The 21,158-nt window shown below is 40.9% G+C and overlaps 1 protein-coding gene across 1 annotated transcript in view; it reads left to right on the top strand.

Moving 5' to 3' along the window:
• Positions 1-21,158, top strand: part of LOC118216575 (NACHT, LRR and PYD domains-containing protein 12-like) — a 167,725-nt gene that overhangs the window by 117,948 nt on the left and 28,619 nt on the right. Inside the window, exon 6 of the mRNA XM_035397885.1 lies at positions 1,868-2,195. Within this exon, the coding sequence (XP_035253776.1) occupies positions 1,868-2,195 (328 nt within the window). The remainder of the gene's footprint in view (positions 1-1,867; positions 2,196-21,158) is intronic.

Here is a 21,158-nt window from a genome sequence, read left to right on the forward strand (position 1 = left end):
AGTGCTGAATATTGCCTTTACATTAATAACATATTGCACCATTGCCAAGTATTCCTCATGTCCCGTTCACAGTGGAACATCACTAACACAATAAACCAGCTTTTTATTTAAGCAAGATTTCAGATTTTATTTCTGGTGTGTTGGGGAGCAAGGGCTCTTTTTTAATGATCTTGGCACATGGTCTAAAGCGCAATGCACAAGTGCATTTTGGGTAGGGCCAGATCCACTTTTGCTAGTTTAACGGTAGATAGCCTGAGAGCAGAGTACAGCACAAGGTTTAAATGGCTGAACTTAGTGGCTTGATTTAATTAATAGGTGTGTCTCCACCTTTTCCATGTCACAAAAGCTAATTGTACCACGTTGGTTTCCTCTTAAAACTGGAACTGCTTCCATAAAAATGTAGATTTCAACTGTCATGCCTCAACAACCATTATCTATAGACACATATTAGACATTAAGATTTTCATTCAGTGATTTCAATATCGCAGACTTTCTCCAGAGTTTCCTCCAGAAGGCAATAAAGCCATAAAGTTTCAATGGAGAGAAAACTCTCCAGGAACCTCAGTTGTAAGACCTCTGGAGTGACCCTACGTGCCCAAGGATGTTTACTTTGATGCTTGTGGAGTGAGGAGGGGGATAGAGAATAAACAGATACATACAGATACACTTTGTTTTCATGGTCACACAAATTATGTTGTCTGTTTCTCAAAGGTGATAATCTAAAAACTACAGAAACAGAAAAACACTACAAACCCTCAGGTCCTGCTGGAGTGTAACTAGGGTCTCCAAATTGGGCCATGGGTTGGGCATTGTAGCAAGTCGAGTGCTACCGCTCGTTTGAGAGATGAGAGAGACGCGTTATTTTTTCAGGACGCGACTGCGTCTTGGTTTTATTTTTCGGCCGCCACGCGGCTTTCTGTTCGCAATACACAATAACAAATATACAGATATACAATTCACGGCTGACTGCCCGTCAGCTCTTCTTCCGTCTCCCGTGCCCTCGCTTCTCTCTCTGTCGACCAGCTTTTAAACGTCCAGGCTCACTGTCGAGGTAATCAGCACATTGTCAATCAATCAAACAATTAACCATCAGTGCTGATTAATAAGCCCCAACAGCCGTGGCGCAGAGTTCCGAGAGCCGCCCCGCCCACTCTCTCTCTCTGCAGCCAACGCAAAACCACGCCCACCCTACCACAGGCATATTCACAGTTCTTTTGTCCTCACACAGCACCTCGCTGGACACAACCCGAGTATACTGCACATGTCCTCATCACCACAGAAAGAGCTGTGTGTGTTTTTGCGTTTTGCTGATTCCCTGTGTAGAGATGCTCTGAAGTGCAGGGTGTTGAGTACCAGGTGCACGTCCTGTGCTACCTCTTGCAGGGCCAGATCAAGAGAACGGCTGCATCAATGTACAAACAGCAAGCCAAATCTCTTTCAGTCATGCCTGTACCCCAGAGAAGCGACCAGTCATGTCATTAGCACCATCAAAGCACCTCTTCATGTGTTTATTTCACACACTAGTACAGCACACCTCTTCATGTGTTTATTTCACACACTAGTACAGCACACCTCTTCATGTGTTTATTTCACACTGATACAGCACACTTCTTCATGTGTTTATTTCACACTAGTACAGCACACCTCTTCACGAGGGGACATAACAGGAAATTAGCAATAAGCAAATTCCATATATGAAGAATTTTTTCATGCAGAGAGTAGTCAACGTGTGGAATCGACTACAAGGTCACTTAGTAGAGGCCAAAACTCTGAGGATTTTCAAGACCAGGCTTGATGTGATTTTAGATACTGCCTAGTCTGTATGTAATCAGAGCACTCAATGTTATGTTGTGTTGTGTTATTTCAGTCTCTCCTGCAAACTCTGATGAAACTTAAAAAGGATGAAAAGTTGGAAGTGTTTCAGAGTCATCTGAGTCAGGACTGCCCAGAATGCTTTAAGACTCTGTCTGAAGATCCTTCTGTACTAGATAAGTTCATGAAGATGAAGGAATTGTTCATGGGCCATCAAATTCATGACTACCCAGAATGCACTGAGGGAAAGCAGGAGGACCCTGAGGCCCTGTACACAGTTGAGAAGATGCTGGAGACCTGTGGCAGTGAGAGGTCTCTGAAGATCACGCTCCACATCCTGAGGGACATGAAGCAGAAGGATCTCGCCGACTCACTGGAGAGAGGTGAGCAGCACAGTAGGAGCTTTCTCTCATTGCTACTGTGTGCCATTAGAATACTGAAATTATTTTAGCAAACAAATCTAACCGTGATCAATGTTCCGATGTGCAGCAGTCACATTTTCCTAATAGTGTTTTACATTGACAACATTACATGTACAGTAGGAAACGTCACAATCAACATCACACAAAGGCATTTAAACTGAAATGTAGTGTCAAGCAGTGATTAACAAATGCAAATGAGATCAAATGTCTCTCAGGGAAGTTCAGCAGAGGAACCTTGCGCTCCAAAGCCATGACCTAAACCACTGTTCCATCAGACAGACTACCCTGAGTTTGTATCCTGGGCTATGAGCACTCAGCATAAAAATATTAGATTTTAAAATGACCATGTGACCTTTAAAGACTGTATTTGCCTCATGGACATGTCTACAACATAAATGTGAGAGATTAAATGTTAAAGGACCATTGAACCCATTTTCAGTGTTTTAATGTTTTTTTCTTTATCCTTATTGTACAAATATAACAGTGTGGACTATTTGCTGATTTGTTGCGTTTATGATGGATTATAACTGAGAGATAGGTAATACTGTGTGAGAGGTGTGTATATGTGATTTAGGTGTGTAGCATACTGATAGATGTAACGCTGATGTGTGTAAAATACTGTAAAAACCGTTAACTTCTTAAAAAAAAGTTCTACTGACTGGAAGATGTATTGAGTGAGATTATTCTCAAAATTATTGACAAATGTGTGTATCATGATCCATAAATAAGACACAAATGTGTTTCACTATCCACAAACAAATATCTCTCAACTCGTGTCTCATAAATTGTCATTTATATGTATCTGTACTGATTTGTACAATACCATACATATTTGTCAATACATATTTTTCCTTTTGCACAGATACGTCATACTTTGCATACCCATCCATCCATTATCTATACCCACTTATCCTGAGTAGGGTCACGGGGGGTGCTGGAGCCTATCCCAGCGTGCATTGGGCGAGAGGCAGGAATACACCCTGGACAGGCTGCCAATCTATCGCAGGACACACACACGCCATTCACTCACACACTCACACCTATGGGCAATTTAGAGTCTCCAATTAGCCTACCGGCATGTCTTTGGACTGTGGGAGGAAACCGGAGTACCTGGGGGAAACCCACACGGACACGGGGAGAACATGCAAACTCCACACATAAAGGCCCCAAGCCAAGATTCGAACCCACAGCCTTCGTGCTGTGAGGTGCCGACTTTGAATCTGAAAACCAAAAATTTATTCTCAAATGTAAATTTGGCTAGTGACGTGTTGAATCTGCATTTGCGGATCAAGAGATGTATTTGTGCGAAAGGGAAAATCTTTATTTACAAATGTGTGTGCATTTGTACAAATCAGTGCACATTAATTTAAATGACAATTTACAGGACACAAGTTGAAAGATATTTGTATGTAGATAGTAAAACACTTTTGTGTATCTAAAACTAAGCATTAAGTACAGTTTAGTGGTAGGAACAGACGAGCAGTGTTGGGCTGAATGGCCTGTTCTCGTCTTATGTTATGTTATCTTATGTTATTTTATTTATGGATCATGGTACACACATTTGTAAATAATATTGAGACTAATCTCTCTTCATAGAAATGTTTATCTTATTTTAAACATAATTGTTTGCCATATTTCCTCTGTTCAGATGAATCCATAAAAAGAGCCCAGCAGGCTCTGAAAACTCAACTGAAGAAGAAGTTTGAATGCATCTTTGAAGGTTTAGCAAAGCACGGCCACCCAACACTCCTCAATGAGATCTATACAGAGCTCTACATCACAGAGGGGGGAAGTGGGGGGGTCAATAATGAACACGAGGTCAGACAGATTGAGACAGCATCCAAGAGGCAAACCACACAGGAGACTGCAATCATCTGCAATGACATCTTTAAGCCTTTACCTGGACAAGAGAAACCCATCAGAAATGTGCTTACAAAGGGCATCGCTGGCATTGGGAAAACCATCTCTGTGCAGAAGTTCATTCTGGACTGGGCAGAAGGAAAAGCCAATCAGGATGTTGATTTCATCTTCACTCTTCCATTCAGAGATTTGAACTTGAAGAAGGAAAGAGAATTCAGTCTGATGCAACTTCTGCAGCACCACTTTCCACAATTGAAAGAGGTCAAAAGTATTGAAAGTGATAAAGTCAAAGTTGTGTTTATCTTTGATGGTCTGGATGAGTGCCGACTTCCTCTAAATTTCCAAAGCAATAAGACCTGCTGTGATATAACAGAGTCATCATCAGTGGATGTGCTGCTGACCAGCCTCATTAAGGGGAATCTGCTTCCCTCTGCTCTCCTCTGGATCACTTCCCGACCAGCAGCAGCCAATTGGATCCATCCTGAGTGCATCCAACGAGTGACAGAGATACGAGGGTTCAATGACCCACAGAAGGAGGAGTACTTCAGGAAGAGAATCAGAGACCAGAACCTAGCCAGCAGAATTATCTCACACATAAAGTCATCCAGGAGTCTCTACATCATGTGTCACATACCAGTCTTCTGCTGGATTTCTGCTACTGTTCTGGAGGCAATGTTGGATAAAGTAGAGAGTGGAGACCTGCCCAAATCTCTGACTGAAATGTACACACACTTCCTGCTCATTCAGACTGATGTAAAGAATCAGAAATATTGTGGTGAGAATGAGACAAAGAAAATGTCAGATTCAGATGCAGAAATTATTCTGAAACTGGGGCAGCTGGCTTTTCTACAGCTGGAAAAGGGCAATCTGATTTTCTATGTAGAGAACCTGAGAGAGAGTGGCATTGATGTCAGTGAAGCTTCAGTGTACTCTGGGGTGTGCACAGAGATCTTTAAAGAGGAATGTGGATTGCATCAGGAGAAGGTCTACTGCTTTGTGCATCTGAGCATCCAGGAGTATCTGGCTGCCTTGTTTGTGTTTCATTCATGTGTAAATGAGAACAGAAATCTACTCAGAGCAGAAGAAACAAAATCAGACAGCATGCAGCTATCTGAGTTACACAGGAGTGCGGTGGATCAGATCTTAGAGAGTAAGACTGGACACCTGGACCTTTTCCTCCGATTCCTTCTTGGCCTCTCTCTGGAGTCCATTCAGACTCTTTTAGGAGGACTACTGACACAGACCGGAAACAGATCACCTGTACCAGATGTACAGAAACAGACAAGAAGCAGATATTTTGGAGGAATAAAACGTTTGTCTTTCCAAAAAAAATTCCCGACACAGACAGAAAGCAGATCAGAGAGCATTAAGAAAACAGTACAGTACATTAAGAAGAAGATCAGAAAGGAATATTCAGCAGAGAGAACCATCAATCTGCTCCACTGTTTGAATGAACTGGATGACAACTCTCTAGTGCAGGAAATCCAGAATTACCTGAGATCAGGAAAGCTTTCCAATCAGGAGCTGGAACCACAACAATGTTCAGCTCTGGCCTTTGTGTTACTGATGTCAGAGGAGATCCTGGATGAGTTTTACTTGAGGACCTACAACACATCAGCAGCAGGTCATCAGAGACTGGTACCAGTAGTCAAGAACTGCAGGAAAGCCATGTGAGTATTTTGTAATTAATAATGTAGATGGTTATATTACATTTATTTGGCAGACGCTTTTATCTAAAGTGACGTACAATAAGTGTATACCAAAGGACATTGGAACAACTACAAAACACAGGTCCAATAAGGTACAATACGCATTTTGTACAGTTATTCATAGCTATGAACACATTAAAGTCCAGTTCACACAGTGAACATTACTCTGACCCAACCTATGCTAAGTCAAACTAAGAGGCATTACAAGCTACAACATAAAGACAATGATACAAGGTAAAATAAGTGCCTGATGGAGGTACATGTAGCATGAAAGAGGGGAATAGTGATAGAAATGATCCGCAGAGTGGTGATAGTTAGTTAATCTAAGTATAGACTGAAGACATGTGTCTGCACAGCACAGCGGAAGGTGGGCAGTGGGAGTGGTTCATAGAGGGACAGGGAGTTCATTCCACCACTGGGGAGCTACGGTGGAGAAGCTTTGTGGTAGAGACGATCAAGAACTCTTTATCTGGATGGCAGGGGATGCAAGGTGCCCTGCTGCCACAGAGCGGGGTGGTCAAGCAGGCGTATAGAATCGAATCATGTCCTTTAAGTAGACAGGGACCATCCTGTTGGCTGCAGTGTAGGCAAGGGTCAGGACTTTGAACCTGATCCTGGCAGCGACCAGTAGCCAGTGAAGTGACCTCAGCAGAGGAGTAAAATAGGCGAACTTGGGAAGGTTGAAGACGAGTTGGGCAGCAGAATGTTGAATCATCTGCAGTGGCTGTATGGCACAGGCTGGACGCTTGCAAGGAGGGAGTTGGAGTAATCAACATGGGAGTTCACCATAGCTTGGACAAGTAGCTGAGTGGAGTGCATAGTCAGGTGTTGCCGAATTTTCCTGATGTTGTACAGGAGGAATCTGTAGGACCAGGATGTTGCCTTAATGTGCCACTTGCAGAGTGAGAGGCAGTCACTGTGGTGCCATCAACCGTGATTGAGAGCTTGCGTAGTAGGGAGGTCTTGTAGGGGAAGAACTGGAGCTCAGTCTTGTTGAGGTTGAGCTTCAGGTAATGGCTGGTCATCCAGGTTGCTGTGTGAATTAATAACTGAACCAAGAGATTTGGTGTATATGGAGAACAGCAGAGGTCCCAGTACAGATCCCTGTGGGACTCTTGTAACAAGGGGATGAGGAGCAGAGGCAGACCCCATTCAGGTGACCTGGTAGGACCTATCTGTAAGATAGGAAGCAAACCAAGACAGGGCAGTTTCAGAAATGCCCATCTCAGCCAAGGTGGAGAGGAGTAGTTTGTGGTTGACCATGTCAAATGCTGCAAACAGGTCTAGGAGGATCAGGACAGAGGAGAGGCATGAGTCTCTTGCAGTGACAAGTGCTTCCATCACAGCCAGGAGGGCAGTCTCTGTTGAGTGCCCAGATCGGAAGCCAGACTGGTGAGGGTCAAGCAGGTTGTTCTGGTGGAGAAAAGAGGTTAGTTGTTCTGCTCGCTCAAGGGTTTTGGACAAAAAAGGCAGAAGTGATACAGGTCAATAGTTTATTACATCAGAGGGGTCTAAGGTAGGTTTCTTAAAGAGTGGGGTAACGTGCACAATCTTAAAATTGGGGGAACATGCCCAGAGGCAAGGGAGGTGTTAACAATAGAGGACACATAGGGGAGGATATGGAATGGAGGACTGTAGATATGGAATGGAGGACTGTAGATTTAATGGGGTCTAGTGGACAGGTGGTTTGCGCGATGAGTAGTCATGAGTTGGTGTATATCAGAGTCCTCCAGCCTATTGAAGGAGGTCAGTTTAGCCATGGGTTTGTCAGGGGGAGTAGGGGGCCTCACTGGATGAGCAAAGGAGTCCCGGATATTTGCCACCTTTCCTTCGAGGGCGACCAGAAAGTCATCTGCGGAGAGGGAAGAGGGAGATGAAGTGGAGGGGGAATGAGGAGGGAAGAGAAAGTGGAGAACAGTTTGTGTGGGTTAGAGACACATGCACTGATCTTAGACTGGGAAACATGAGGTCTTAGTCAATGTGATGGCAGATGTGAAAGCTGCCAGCAAAGTGTGATATGCGGTCAGGTCATCAGAGGATCTGGATTTCCTCTACTTCCTCTATGCAGCCCGCAGTTATGTTCTGATTGAGTGTTGTGATGTAGTCAGCCCAGGAGGAGAAGGGGTGAGGATCATGCTGGTTTGGAGACATGAGGACAAAGTGAATCAAGGGACTGGGAGAGGCATGAATTGAGGGTGGGGGTAGCAAGGTCAACAGGCAGGTTAGAGAAAGAATTAGGAGGAGGAAGTGTAGATAGAGCTGTGGAGATGAGGAAGGAGTATGACAGAATGGGTAGGTTACACCTGAATGTAGCAGTGTATGAGCTGTTAAAGGAGTAAGTGGGAGAGTAAGTAGGAGAGTGAGAAGGAAACATAAGTGGTCTGAGACATGGAGGGGAGTCACCATGAGTTGGGATGTGGAGCAGCTTCTGGTGAATACAAGGTCTAGTTGGTTATGAGCCTTGTGTTGGGGGGGGGGATGAGGACTGGGAGAGGGCGAAGGACTGGGGGAGTGTGTCAACCCTGGATAGCTGGGAACTCTTTGGTGGGAGTTTGAAGTCTCCAAGAATAATTGCAGGAGTTCCAGGGGAACTCAGGAGGGTGTCCAGCTCATCCAGGGAGCAGCCGAGTGGACCTGGAGGATAGTAGAGAAGCATATTTTCCCATTTTCTATTTCTAGTCCGAATAAAGTGCTATAAAATTGTTCAGCAAGTGAAAATATGGTTTAAAAAAATTATGATAGCTGGATCTAGCTAGCGCCCCCATTTAATGTTCTCAATCCAGAACATACGCAGCATTAAATGCAAAAACTCCTATCTTATCATGTTTTTTTATTTATTTCATCAATTAACTAAGTCTTTCCAAAGATATCAATTGTCATATAAATGAATTCATTGATAAGCAGATCAATCTGATGGTTCAGCCTTGGCCAAAGGGTACAATTTGAACAGATTAAAATAAAGAGAGGCTATATTAAATTACGAAATGAAGACAAGTATTAGTATTAAGACTAATTTAATGAGGCAGGCTCAGCCACATTAACAAACACAAAATTAGACAGACATGGAAATGAAAGAAGACATAATCATGAAAGGAATGAATGAATGAAGGTTGTTTGTCTATTTTTCCTCACTAAGCGGAACAATAATTTGTGAAATGGTATCATATTTGTTGGAGAGATATGAAGCCCAAAACTCTGATTTCGGGCTTCATAACGCCCACGACAAGTTAAACTGTGGGCAACATTTTTCGGGTAACTTTGGTTGCTCAGTTGCCCAGTTGCTCGTGTTGCTGGGCGTCGCTCAGCTACATAGAGAATGAATGGGCTTCTGGCAACTCGGTTGACAAGTTTCTTGCTGTGTGAACGCATTGTTACACCTTTTCTTCACAAACTCAGTTTGGTTAATTAGTTGTAGTTATACAGTAGATGGAATATAAAAATAGAGGAATTTTGGGATATAATGGGTGCCAGAGTGAGGCCTTCTCAAGGTGCTGTTAAAGTGACCTCTGCCTCCGGGGCCTGTTCTTGAGTTAATTCTGTGGCTTATCTCAGGCTAAGGCCTGATCTGTACAAGGATTCTGAAGTTTCCTAGAGCCCAGAACAAGTTAAATGGTGTCCTTGGACAGGACCATCAATTGTATCACAATATTAATAAAATAAACTCAAAGGTATCATTAACAGGATACCTAACTGGATTCTTACATACCTTTGTAATGCTGTTTCACTATTTGGTTATATATAACCTCAGCAGAACAGACATACTGTGCTACATGGTTATATGTGAATAGATCACTTTCTTGCCTTCCTGCTTCTAAAGTGAATCTGCCTTTAGCTGTGTGTTAGCTTGCAGTGCTGTAGGAGGTCTGTCACAATTACCACCAAAATTAAAGGAGCAAACTCACTGTTGACTCTGAAAGATGTGTGTTAGCCTATCTTTTACATCTTTCTTTTGGAGGTAGCTGTGCCAAACATCCCACAGAATTTCAAACTAACTTGCTGTTCAATCTCAAAGATGGCAGCTGCACTTCTGGGATGGGATGAGGGGAATAAACCCAGAAAAATATCATAGAAAAGTGGGTGGGCTTTGCCCCAATTCAGAAAACTTACAGGATAAGAAAAGGGGCCATTTGGGTCAGAATTGCATCTGTAGAACAGTCAGAGTTCAGTCCAGCACTTATCGTCTCTGAATACTATCATTGTTACATTACAAATATTACATGTCTTATATATACCTAATATTCATTATGCTGTAATATATTAACTATTCTTTGCAGACTGAACAGCTGTGATCTCACAGAGCAGTCCTGTGATGTTGTGGCCTCAGCTCTCCAGTTATCAAACTCACCCCTGAGAGATCTGGACCTCAGCTACAATAAGCTGGGAGATTCAGGAGTGGAGCTGCTTCGTGATGGACTGATGAGTCCAAACTGTAAACTGCAGAGTCTGGGGTGGGTAGTGCTGTCTACTGTGTAACTTTAACTAAATAACTCCATTCATTTTCAAAACCTGCTATCTGAATGTGTATCTGCTATGAAGAGTTGGCGTCTAAGTGTATTTACTGGGGTATGCTCATATTAAATGATGGGCAGCAAGACCCTGTACCCTGGAGACTATCTACTGCTACCAGATATTCATCTTTGTGTTCTCTGACATGTGACCTTCAATCCTAGGAGGTAAATGTACTGCTCATCCAGGAGTCTTGCGATTCACAGACTTCACCTGCAAAATCTGCTAATCTGGTTACTGGAACTAACAACTAGCATATGTACAGATCAGACCTTTTAATTACATGTAATTACTTTTTTTGAAATTATTTGAAATACAGCATTTACAAATACCGAGTATTTAAATTACAAAATGTATTTTAAAATACATTTAAGGAGCATTTGCATGTATTTGCAATTACTTTCAAATTTGTCTTAAAAAACATTTAAAATACTTCATTTTCAAATACAAAGTGTTTGATTTCATGGAATTTTTTTGAAAATAGGCCTACAACATAAGGCCAGTGGTGCAACATGCGTAATTGCACCAAGCTGTTGAAAGACTTGAAAATCGCTGGATATGTGGGAACCTATCAGCTCTGAAAGTTCAGCATTTTGTCTAATTAGGGGACAGTATTTTGATGAGAACGCATCAAGTGACTGCTCATGGCCCCAGTCCAATTTTACCGATTTCCATTGTTAATTGGTAGTGAATATAAATGGCTGAATTCTATTTCATCAGTGTCTAACCTTACAAAATGTAAAAGTTGGAACTGTCATTGTGGCTGTTGGATGCTCTGACAACAGAAAAAGAGGAAATACTGTAAAAGGCCACTAACTTTAAAAATATTGCATTTGTACAAATAAACTGGCAAGTAGCTTATCAAGAAGTCTGAGTTTGCCATCCCCCCATGCAAAGACATGTACTGGCAGGCTGTATATTAGATTTAATTTATATCTATCCCATATTATTATTATACTGTAATATATTAACTTTTCTTTGCAGACTGAACAGCTGTGGTCTCACAGACAAGTGCTGTGATATTGTGGCCTCAGCTCTCCAGTCATCAAACTCACTCCTGAGAGATCTGGACCTCAGCTACAATAACCTGGGAGATTCAGGAGTGAAGCTGCTCTGTGCTGGACTGATGAGTCCAAACTGTAAACTACAGAGGCTGGACCTCAGCTACAATAACCTGCGAGATTCAGGAGTGAAGCTGCTCTGTGTTGGGCTGATGAGTCCAAACTGTAAACTGCAGAGACTGGGGTGAGTAGTGCTGTGTAATGTGTGACCTTTAATAATAGAATTAGTGATTGGACAATGACAATGATTTATTTATTTTTTGTCGTAAACTGCTAAGAAGCCAACTGTTACAATATCATACTTGCAACAGTGTTAATGATCTCCAGATCACATCTCTCAAAAGGGATGTGTCCAGTCGCTGCCAACTCAAGCATAGCCAGCTTGATGTCTATGAATGACTGTAGAGAGTGGCTAGTCAAGTCAGGGTAGGAAATTAATATTTTAAAGGGGGAAATATTTGCCCCCGCTGACTAAAATCTAGAGACATTTCCAAAATAAACAGGGGTAGTTTACAAAATAACATAACAAATGTATTTCCCTTTCCAGCTTTTACTCAAAATAATTAATAATATTAAATAAATATTATTATTATTATTATTATTATTATTATTATTATTATTATTATATTCTACTAACCTGAACTTGTCCTGGTTGTAGGCCTGTACTGTATGGAGGACCAAAAAAAAAACAATTATGAATTAATTAATTAATTGCAAATAATTCAAAAATAAATGAAAGTTCACAGAAATAAATAAAGATAAAATCTGCCATAAATGGGTATTTCTGCATTTATTTCTTGATTCATTAATTTCTGTATATATTTATCTGATGAAAAACACATTTTCAATGTACAAAAATGCCAAGTAACTTACACGTACAAAGCACTGTCATTAATTCAAACTGCCATTAAAAGTATTGATATCAGAATTACACCAAGTTACAAGAAACAATATCGCCTATCTTACCTCACACAAATGAAACAATCTATATTCCAAAGCAATGCTGCCCAATGTTTCTCAAATTATTTTAAGTAACTTGGCCCTGTGTGTACAATAATACAGTACATTAATAGGGCAAACATATGTGTGATTAGGTTTGTAAGAGACAAGATGGTTTAATAGGCCTCAATATGTACAATATTTATCTGTATTTATGTATTTATTCACTCGGCCTTTCTCTACCGTGAATGATTGTATGTTTCTTGGTATAAATGTCTGTTTGTAAATATGTGCAGTATTTATTTTACAATCAGTATTTATTTTAAGTTGCAAATATACAAGAACTTGTACATTTTATAAAATGAATTTGACAAGTATAAACATATCCTTTCTGGAGAAATATGCTTTCTGTAGGTATTAACCAGCACATTGTCAGATGGTAAGATTAAAAAACACAGGGCTTCAGGCAAATCTTGGCGCCTCCCTGCCAATAGATGGCCCTATAACAAGAAAATAAATTTAAATGCCCATAACTCTTCAACCATTTGATCAATCAAGTTGAAATTTGGTGTCCTACATCTCCGTGCAGGTCTCCAACAGTCCGTAGATCAGACGATGTCTTTATAAACATGGCCATCATCAGTCAATAAGTTATCAGCAGCCATTTGGTAGGCTTAGCAATGTCAAAGAATCATGAAACTTAACGAGTATGTTGACTTACCGACTTTTTACTACCATGTAAAAATTTTGGTCAGTCAGCCATTAGGGGGTGCTATAGCAAATATGCATGTTTACAAAGAGTTATTTGGCTATGGCAAATGGAAAATCATATAATTTTCATCTGTAGATCCTACTCCATGAGTTAAACAACTTTGCCTCAAAAAGGACCATCAGCAACTATTTTGATATTTGACCATTTTGTATTTTACAAGATGCATATTTTTCGCTTCTTCTACAAAGTTGATCCAATCTGCACCCAATTTGACATAGAGCATGCCTGGTGTAACCTGAAAAAAAGTTATCACTTTTTTTTGATGCTGTGAACCATTTGTCCATGACATGTCAATCAATTTTTGTGGGTGTGGTCATTTTTACTAACACAGCTCTAACTCATGAACACTATGTCCAATCCTCACCCAATTTGGTATGTAAGTGCAGTACTTGATTCTTGGTGGTACCATTACAAGCAAATAAGTGTAAATGCATATAACTCTTTAACTGTTTTACGAATCTGGTTGAAATGTGGTACTGTCCATCTTTCTGCAAGTTCTCAACAGGAGGGCCAAAGCTCCAAAGATTTAAAAAAAAAACTTATAAGGCTGCCATCAGCCAATCGGATATCAACAGCCATATAACAAGCTTAGCAATGACCTATCATCATTAAATATGGTAAACTTGTTGATGTCTTCATTGGTACTACCATGTAAAATCTGAGATCAGTCAGCCAGGAGGCGAGCTGTAGATAATATGCAGATTGATTTTGAATTTTTGACAACCTACTTTTGCAAACTTGTCCTAGGCTGTTAGGCTGCTTTTCACCAAATTAGGATTGAAAGAATCTGTGCAGTCTGTCATTGAATATATATATCAAAAATGTTGGAAGTTTCAAAACAGTATGGCTGCCACATGCAAATCAGTTGTGGATATGGACATTTTTACTGTAACAGCTGTAAATTATGAATGCATTGTCCAATCATCACAGAACTTGTCAGACATATGCAATGGTTGCCGCTAATGCAGCAAAGTAGTTCTGTTGGCCTTTTGCCAAGAGGTGGTACTGTAAGAGGAAAATACCTCATTTACTTGACCACTCAAGTTGCAACTTTGCAGGCTATGACTGTGTCAGTCTCCTATTGAATGTACAATAATAAAGTCATATCTGGAAAAATATGGCTGCCATCAGCCAATCACTTTTCAGTGGGCAACTGAAAAAAAAATTTTTTTTTTTGGCTGGGGGGAAATCTATTTGGGAGGGCTGCCAAAAATTAATTAGTTGTATTGGAAACACTGTTGCCTCTGGCACCAGTCATTATTCCGAAATATCAGACTGTGGAATGCCTAATGTGACCAATCAGAATCAAGCATTCGCGTAATAAAACTGCATAATGCTCAGCCCCTTGGTCATTATCATAATTACATAATATGACCTGCTCTTCTTTGCAGACTGAACAGCTGTAACCTCACTACGAAGTCCTGTAATGATGTGGCCTCAGCTCTCCAGTCATCAAACTCACCCCTGAGAGATCTGGACCTCAGCTACAATAACCTGGGAGATTCAGGAGTGAAGCTGCTCTGTGCTGGACTGAAGAGTCCAAACTGTAAACTGCAGAAACTGGGGTGAGTAGTTATGTGTTCTGTGTGGTCTAAACTAAATAGAAGTAGTGATTTTGACTCTACGCAATGTGTGTCTACCAGCATTCTTTCTCTGTCCACATCAATCTCATCCCTCTCTTCTTATTCTTCTATCATGCTATGTGGAACAGCCTGATTCAGAGATCAGAGTTCTGTCTCTAGCGGCTGCCATGTAAGGGATATCAAAAGTTACTGCAATATTTATTATTCTCATTTAGTATTCTACATTCTAATAACATTGACAGGTTCCCACTTATCAGAGGGCATATTAATACAGGATTCTGCATTTTTTACTTATGAAAAAAAACTACTGTGTTCAATGTATGTATGTAATCTTTTTTTAAAGATTAAAATGGCCAGTGACCCAGACTTGAACCATAAATTGAACCATATTGATATTTGTATTGTCCCTGCGATGGAGTGGATATATACCCTGGGTATATTAGGAATAAGGGGTAGATAATGGATGGATGGACATTTGTGTTGTTTATTGATCATAACATGAGCCATTGATATCATTGCAAGATCAAGAGCGTGCTGAATTTTAATGACGAGTGAAAAACAAGATGTCATGCTATAGCTAGCTTTTTCTACATGAGCAAATTAAAACAGAAATTATCCCTAGAGTTATTAGCCTGTGTGACAAAAATAAGGACACTAAAACTTTATTTGTAGCTTATTTCAATTTGCTAATCCCACTGTTTCATCTTGCTTATGTTACAAGTGTCAAAATAAAATCATGAACGACATACAAATGGCAAAAACATGTTTTGATCAGAACGCAAATCAAATATTGTAAAAATTTGAAATGTCCTCCAAAGGCTCAGCATTCCATGGGCTAGCACTACCGCTGCTTATTCTATTTTTTGGAAATTCTACATTATTCCACTAGGTCTACCAATCTTTCAAAAAAAATTAAGAGAAACGAGTGCTAAATTTTTTTTTTTTTTAAAACATAACCAGTGAGTTTCTCTCCCTTCAAGCTGAACAGGCTGTTATGGGTGGGGGTTGCATGTTTTTCCCACATTCTCTGCTTTGATTGGTTATCTGACTGGGAATGACAGGAGAGCCCCTCCCATCTCCTGCCCACACAACTCCTGCTCTAAAAGTGAACATGGCATTCGTGAATTATCCGACAGGGAATAAAGTTAAAGCATACATGTTCAAGCCCAAAGTTGAAGGCATGGAGGAGAAACAGGAGCCGGTGTAGCTAACTGCACTCGTTGCTGCTCATACACTTGCTGCTGCAACCTATTATCGGTTCTAGTGACATTGGAGCCCTCTATGGACCCCTTATTGGATACATTATCACATGATTGTGCACTTTGAATATTACATAGTTTTGTGCTTATTCACGTAATTTATTGCTGTTACTAGCCTTACTAGCCTGCTGACTAAAGAAGCTAGCTAATGGCTCCCATACACGAGTCGACTTCTAGACAACTGAAGTCTGACACACTCTCACATTTAACAACAATCATGGGTTTTTGGTCCTAGAGGTGCACACATTTTGAGATTCTGCGTAGACTAGGAATCATGCAGCTTCACACGTTATTTGATTCCAACAGGATTATTTTGGAGATTTTTTGTCTCAACCCTCCTCTTACTGTCAGAAACTCAATACCTCTGCTGATGTCAGACAAAATTCCTGTCCGGACAGGATTAGTTTCACTAGGGGAGGTCAGATATTATCATTTGTCTGAATGTCAGGGAAGCAGTCCTTCACATGAAGCTTAATAGACGTCCAGACCTTAACCCAACTGAGATGTTGTGGCATGACCTGAAGGGGACTGTTTATGCAAGTAATCTGAACTGGAGCAGTTTCTTAAGGATGAATGGTCTTAAAGTAATTCCTTCTAACCATTGTGCTAGCCTGATCAGAAGCTATAGGAAACATACCATCTGGAGGTTATTGCTGCTAAAGAGGTCCTACCAGTTACTAGATACAAGGGTTCACATACTTTTTCCAGCCTGACCTATGAATTATTAGACAATGTGTTCAATGAAGACATGAGAGGTGCAATTTATTGTGTACTATTAGTTTAAGCAGAATGTGTTTGTCTATTTTTGTGACTTAAATGAAGCCCACATTTAATGAGTAACAAAGGGTTCACAAACCTTTTCTTGCAACTGTACTGGTGTTTGTTTTCACTGATATGAAATCAGGTGCCCAGCAAATTTATTGACTTTTCTGTGTTGGACATGACAGTTCTTTTACCAGGATTGTCATCAAGTGTTAACAGATGCCAGACAATTGTGTTACATAGATCTGTAACTATTGATATATTTTAAAAGTATGAACTGTGGTAATGGTAAACAGCTCAGAGCTAGCTGCCATAGCCATGCTAACCATAACCAAAAGACTCTAGTCCCTCTACTGAGGGCCACATTTTAAACAGTTATATAAACAGGTTACTGTCAGTGTGTGTGTGTGTTTGTGTGCATGTGGTGTGTGCCTGCATGCGTGTGTGTGTGTGTGATTTCTCCACAGGCTGGGTTGGTGTAATCTCACAGAGTTGTTAGAATACTTTATAAACCTGATTTTATGTGTACATCTCAGGAATACATAGGCAAATAAGATATCATGTATGTATCAACTGAACATTGTCAAATCAGTGAATTTGAATTTCAGTGTGTGTGTGTGTGTGTGTGGTTTCTCTACAGGCTAGGTTGGTGTAATCTCACAGGCAGCTGCTGTGATCTTCTGGCCTCAGTCCTGCGTTCTCACTCAGAGCTGAGAGATCTGGAGCTCAGAGACAATGAGCTGCAGGATTCAGGAGTGAGAGCGCTCTCTGCTGGACTGGAGGACCCACACTGTAAACTGCAGAGACTGGGGTGAGTACAAACACAAACCTTCCATCAGAAAGGGCCCCAATGTGAATGAATACAACACTGATGTTAATGTTTCTAATGTGAAAACAAACAAACGTTCCTTACACTCCACTAAACTGAGAGCATGTTCCTGTTGACTTATGACGTTGATGATGATCTCTTCAAGCTTGGTAAAGGGAGACGTAGGGGTGATTTGATTGAGGCATTTAAATTCATAACGGGGATCAGCAAAGTGAAATACGAGAGATTCTTCAGGTTGAGTTCTCTTAGTAGAACGAGGCAACATACATGGAAATTAGCAGAAGGTAAATTCTGTACAGACAGAATTTTTTATGCAGAGGGTAGTCAATGTGTGGAATAGCCTGCCAGGTCACTTAGTAGAGGCAGAAACTCTGGGGATTTTCAAGGTCAGGCTTGATCCTGTGTTAGATACTATCTAGGCTGTAGGTAATCGGAGCACTAGGTACAATTTAGTCAGGCAAATGGTGAGCATTGTTGGGCTGAATGGCCTGTTTTTGTCATTATGTTATATAATCGTATGTTCTTCCTTTTGGTAGAAAAAGACTATACTGACATTTTAAAACCCATTTAAAGAATTTGAATCTGACAACAATTGGACCTTTATGAGAAGCATCAAATCAAATAATTTAAAATTATGCATTCTTCAAAATGAATAAAATGAACTAAACAGTCCTGTTATTTTATATTAAGCTGTAGAAGGTGTGTAGCACACAGCTATGTATTTGATCTACACAGCCCTGTTGGTTTGTATTGGTGTGCTGTAAGATGTGTTTGTCGTTCTCTCTGCAGGCTGTCAGGCTGTAGAGTCACACTGAGAGGCTGTGATTCTCTGGCTTCAGCTCTGTGTTCAAACCCCTCACACCTGAGAGAGCTGGACCTGAGATACAATCACCCAGGAGACTCAGGAGCGAGAGCGCTGTCTGCTGCTAAACTGGACACACTCACACTGCTGTAAGTACAGCGTTTCCACACACTCACGCACACACACACACAGACGCATGCACACACACACACGCACACACACACACACTCATGCACACACACACACACACGCACACACACACACACACGCACACACACACACACACACACACACACTGCTGTAAGTACTGAGTTTCCACACTGCACCTCATGCACACACACACACACCCACACACACACACACTCACTCACTCACTAATTGTCTGTTCTGCTGTTACTATAGTGTGGACCATGGAGGAGAGAACAGGATCGAACCAGGACCCAGGAAATGTGAGTCTGTATCGACACAGAACACTTTTCATAGATTTACACTCTGCTGTGTGTGCATGCTAATCTCATTAATGCCTCTGGTGTGCAGACAACTGTCAGCTCACACTGGATCCAAGCACAGCAAGCGGAGAGCTGTCTCTGTCCGAGGGGAACAGGAAGGTATTACACACACCAAAGAGTGAGGAGGAACCAGATCCTGATCATCCAGAGAGATCTGAGTACAAGTCCCAGCTTGTGTGCAGAGAGAGTGTGTGTGAGCGATGTTACTGGGAGGCTGAGTTCAGTGTGTCTGAGTTTGGATGGGTTCATATAGCAGTGACATATAAAGAAATAAGCACTGAAGGAGGGGTTTCTGACTGTAGGTTTGGAAGGAATAAAAACTCCTGGAGTCTGATGTGCTTTAGTAACAAGTACTCTGTCCATCACAATAAGAACCAAACACAATTATCTGCCCCCCCCTCCCCCTACCACAGAGCAGGAGTGTGTGATGATGATGGTACTGGTAGAGGAAGATGTGTGTACAGGGTAGGAGTGTGTGTGGACCGTCCAGCCGGCACTTTGTCCTTCTACAGCATCTCTGACTCTGACACACTGACCCTCCTGCACAGATTCCACACACATTTCACTCAAAACGCACCCCTCTGTGCTGGATTTATTGTTTACGACTCCTCAGTGTCCCTCTGCCATCTGGAGTAGAGTCACACACACACACACTCACACACACTCACACAAACCCACACTCACACACTCTCATATTTACTCACACATACACACCCACACAGAAACACCTGCACACACACACTCACTCTCATATTCACCCAAACATACAGACACATGCACACAAATACATACACATGCGCACACACATTCTCTCTCACAAACAGGCACGCACACTCTCATATTCACCCACACATACACATACACATGCATGCGCCCACACAAACACACACACTCTCCCAAACATGCACTGTCACTCACACACACGCACGCATGTACACAACCACACACGCGGTCACTTGCAAAAACATGCACTCAGACGCACACGCATGCACTTACACTCTAATACCCCCACAGACACACACACACACACACACACTCCCACACACTTTCACACACACACATACACACTCACTCCCACACACTTTCACACACACATACACACACACACACAATAGCTATATGCTTTTCCACTCAACTGCCATTTAGCTGAGCAATGCTAACTGGACCCTTTTGGTTGGTTTTAAAATCTCTATGGTTTCCCCTGGGTGAACCAAAAATGTTTGTTATGTTTTTTTTAATTATTACTATTATTCTTTTCAATCGATGTTGGCAATTAATCTCAAACAGCATTTAAATCGATGTAGGCATTTCAACTCAACATTTAAATAGATGTTGGCATTTAATTTCACACACATTTCAACACACTTGTATGTTTACCAAACCTTCCTTGACCAATGCCTAACCACTGCAATTTCAGCTGTACCCAATATTTACCTAAGTACAGCTTTTTTTACATTCATTGTATATAAGGTCTTTTAGCATGTTTAGGTTAAGCACCTGCTATATAAATATGATTTCTGTTTTTTTTTTACATTTTAATAAAATTGTATTGTAAATGTTCAAAGTGTGTTTGTATACTTTTGATTATTAAAACATGAATATAACATTAGGAGTGTGATACTGGGAAAAGATAAAATGCAAGATAAAATGCTTTTGAAGTAATAATTATGACTCCTGTATCTGCATCTCTGTATAAATGAAGGCAGTGGCAGACTCATCCAGGTAACTGCGCATTTTGCTAGTTTTTACAGGTGCCTTCGTTCATTTTCTCAAGGGCTCCAATGTGAAAATATATGTGAGTAAATGCAGCTGATAGGTAGAATGCAGACTTATTCACCACAGTGTGTACCTATTTCCTTTCATTACTATGAACAGTGATGGGTTGAGTATTTTGGGTTGTAATTTCAGACAATAATATTGAGTGATTAAACGTGAATTATAAAAATATCAAATGTTTTGCAGTTGTGATTTTCTGTTGTGTGATGTGTTGAACACAATACTGAGTCTGTATGGTATTATGTATGGGCTCAGTATATATCAGTATGGGGCTAAAATCTGCGCAGTTGAAGCAATGACATCCATCTGCAGTAGTGTAAATGCAATCCGTAGTATAGCCACAATTCAGTACATTTTGAAAAGTCACTACTTGTCTGTTGATCATGTATGTTTGTTACCTCTCAAAGAAATGGTTTTCCAGTAGGTTTGATCCTGGATCTGCTGCACATCAGTTGAATGGATCAGACCACTAAGCCAAAATCAAGGCAGAAGTGCAGTTTGCATGACATCCATTCTCCGAGATGTTCCTGAGACCCTAGATTTTTTTTCAATCTTTT

This window comes from Anguilla anguilla, chromosome 17 (assembly GCF_013347855.1).
Source record: "Anguilla anguilla isolate fAngAng1 chromosome 17, fAngAng1.pri, whole genome shotgun sequence".
In the NCBI taxonomy this organism is placed as follows: Eukaryota; Metazoa; Chordata; class Actinopteri; order Anguilliformes; family Anguillidae; genus Anguilla; species Anguilla anguilla.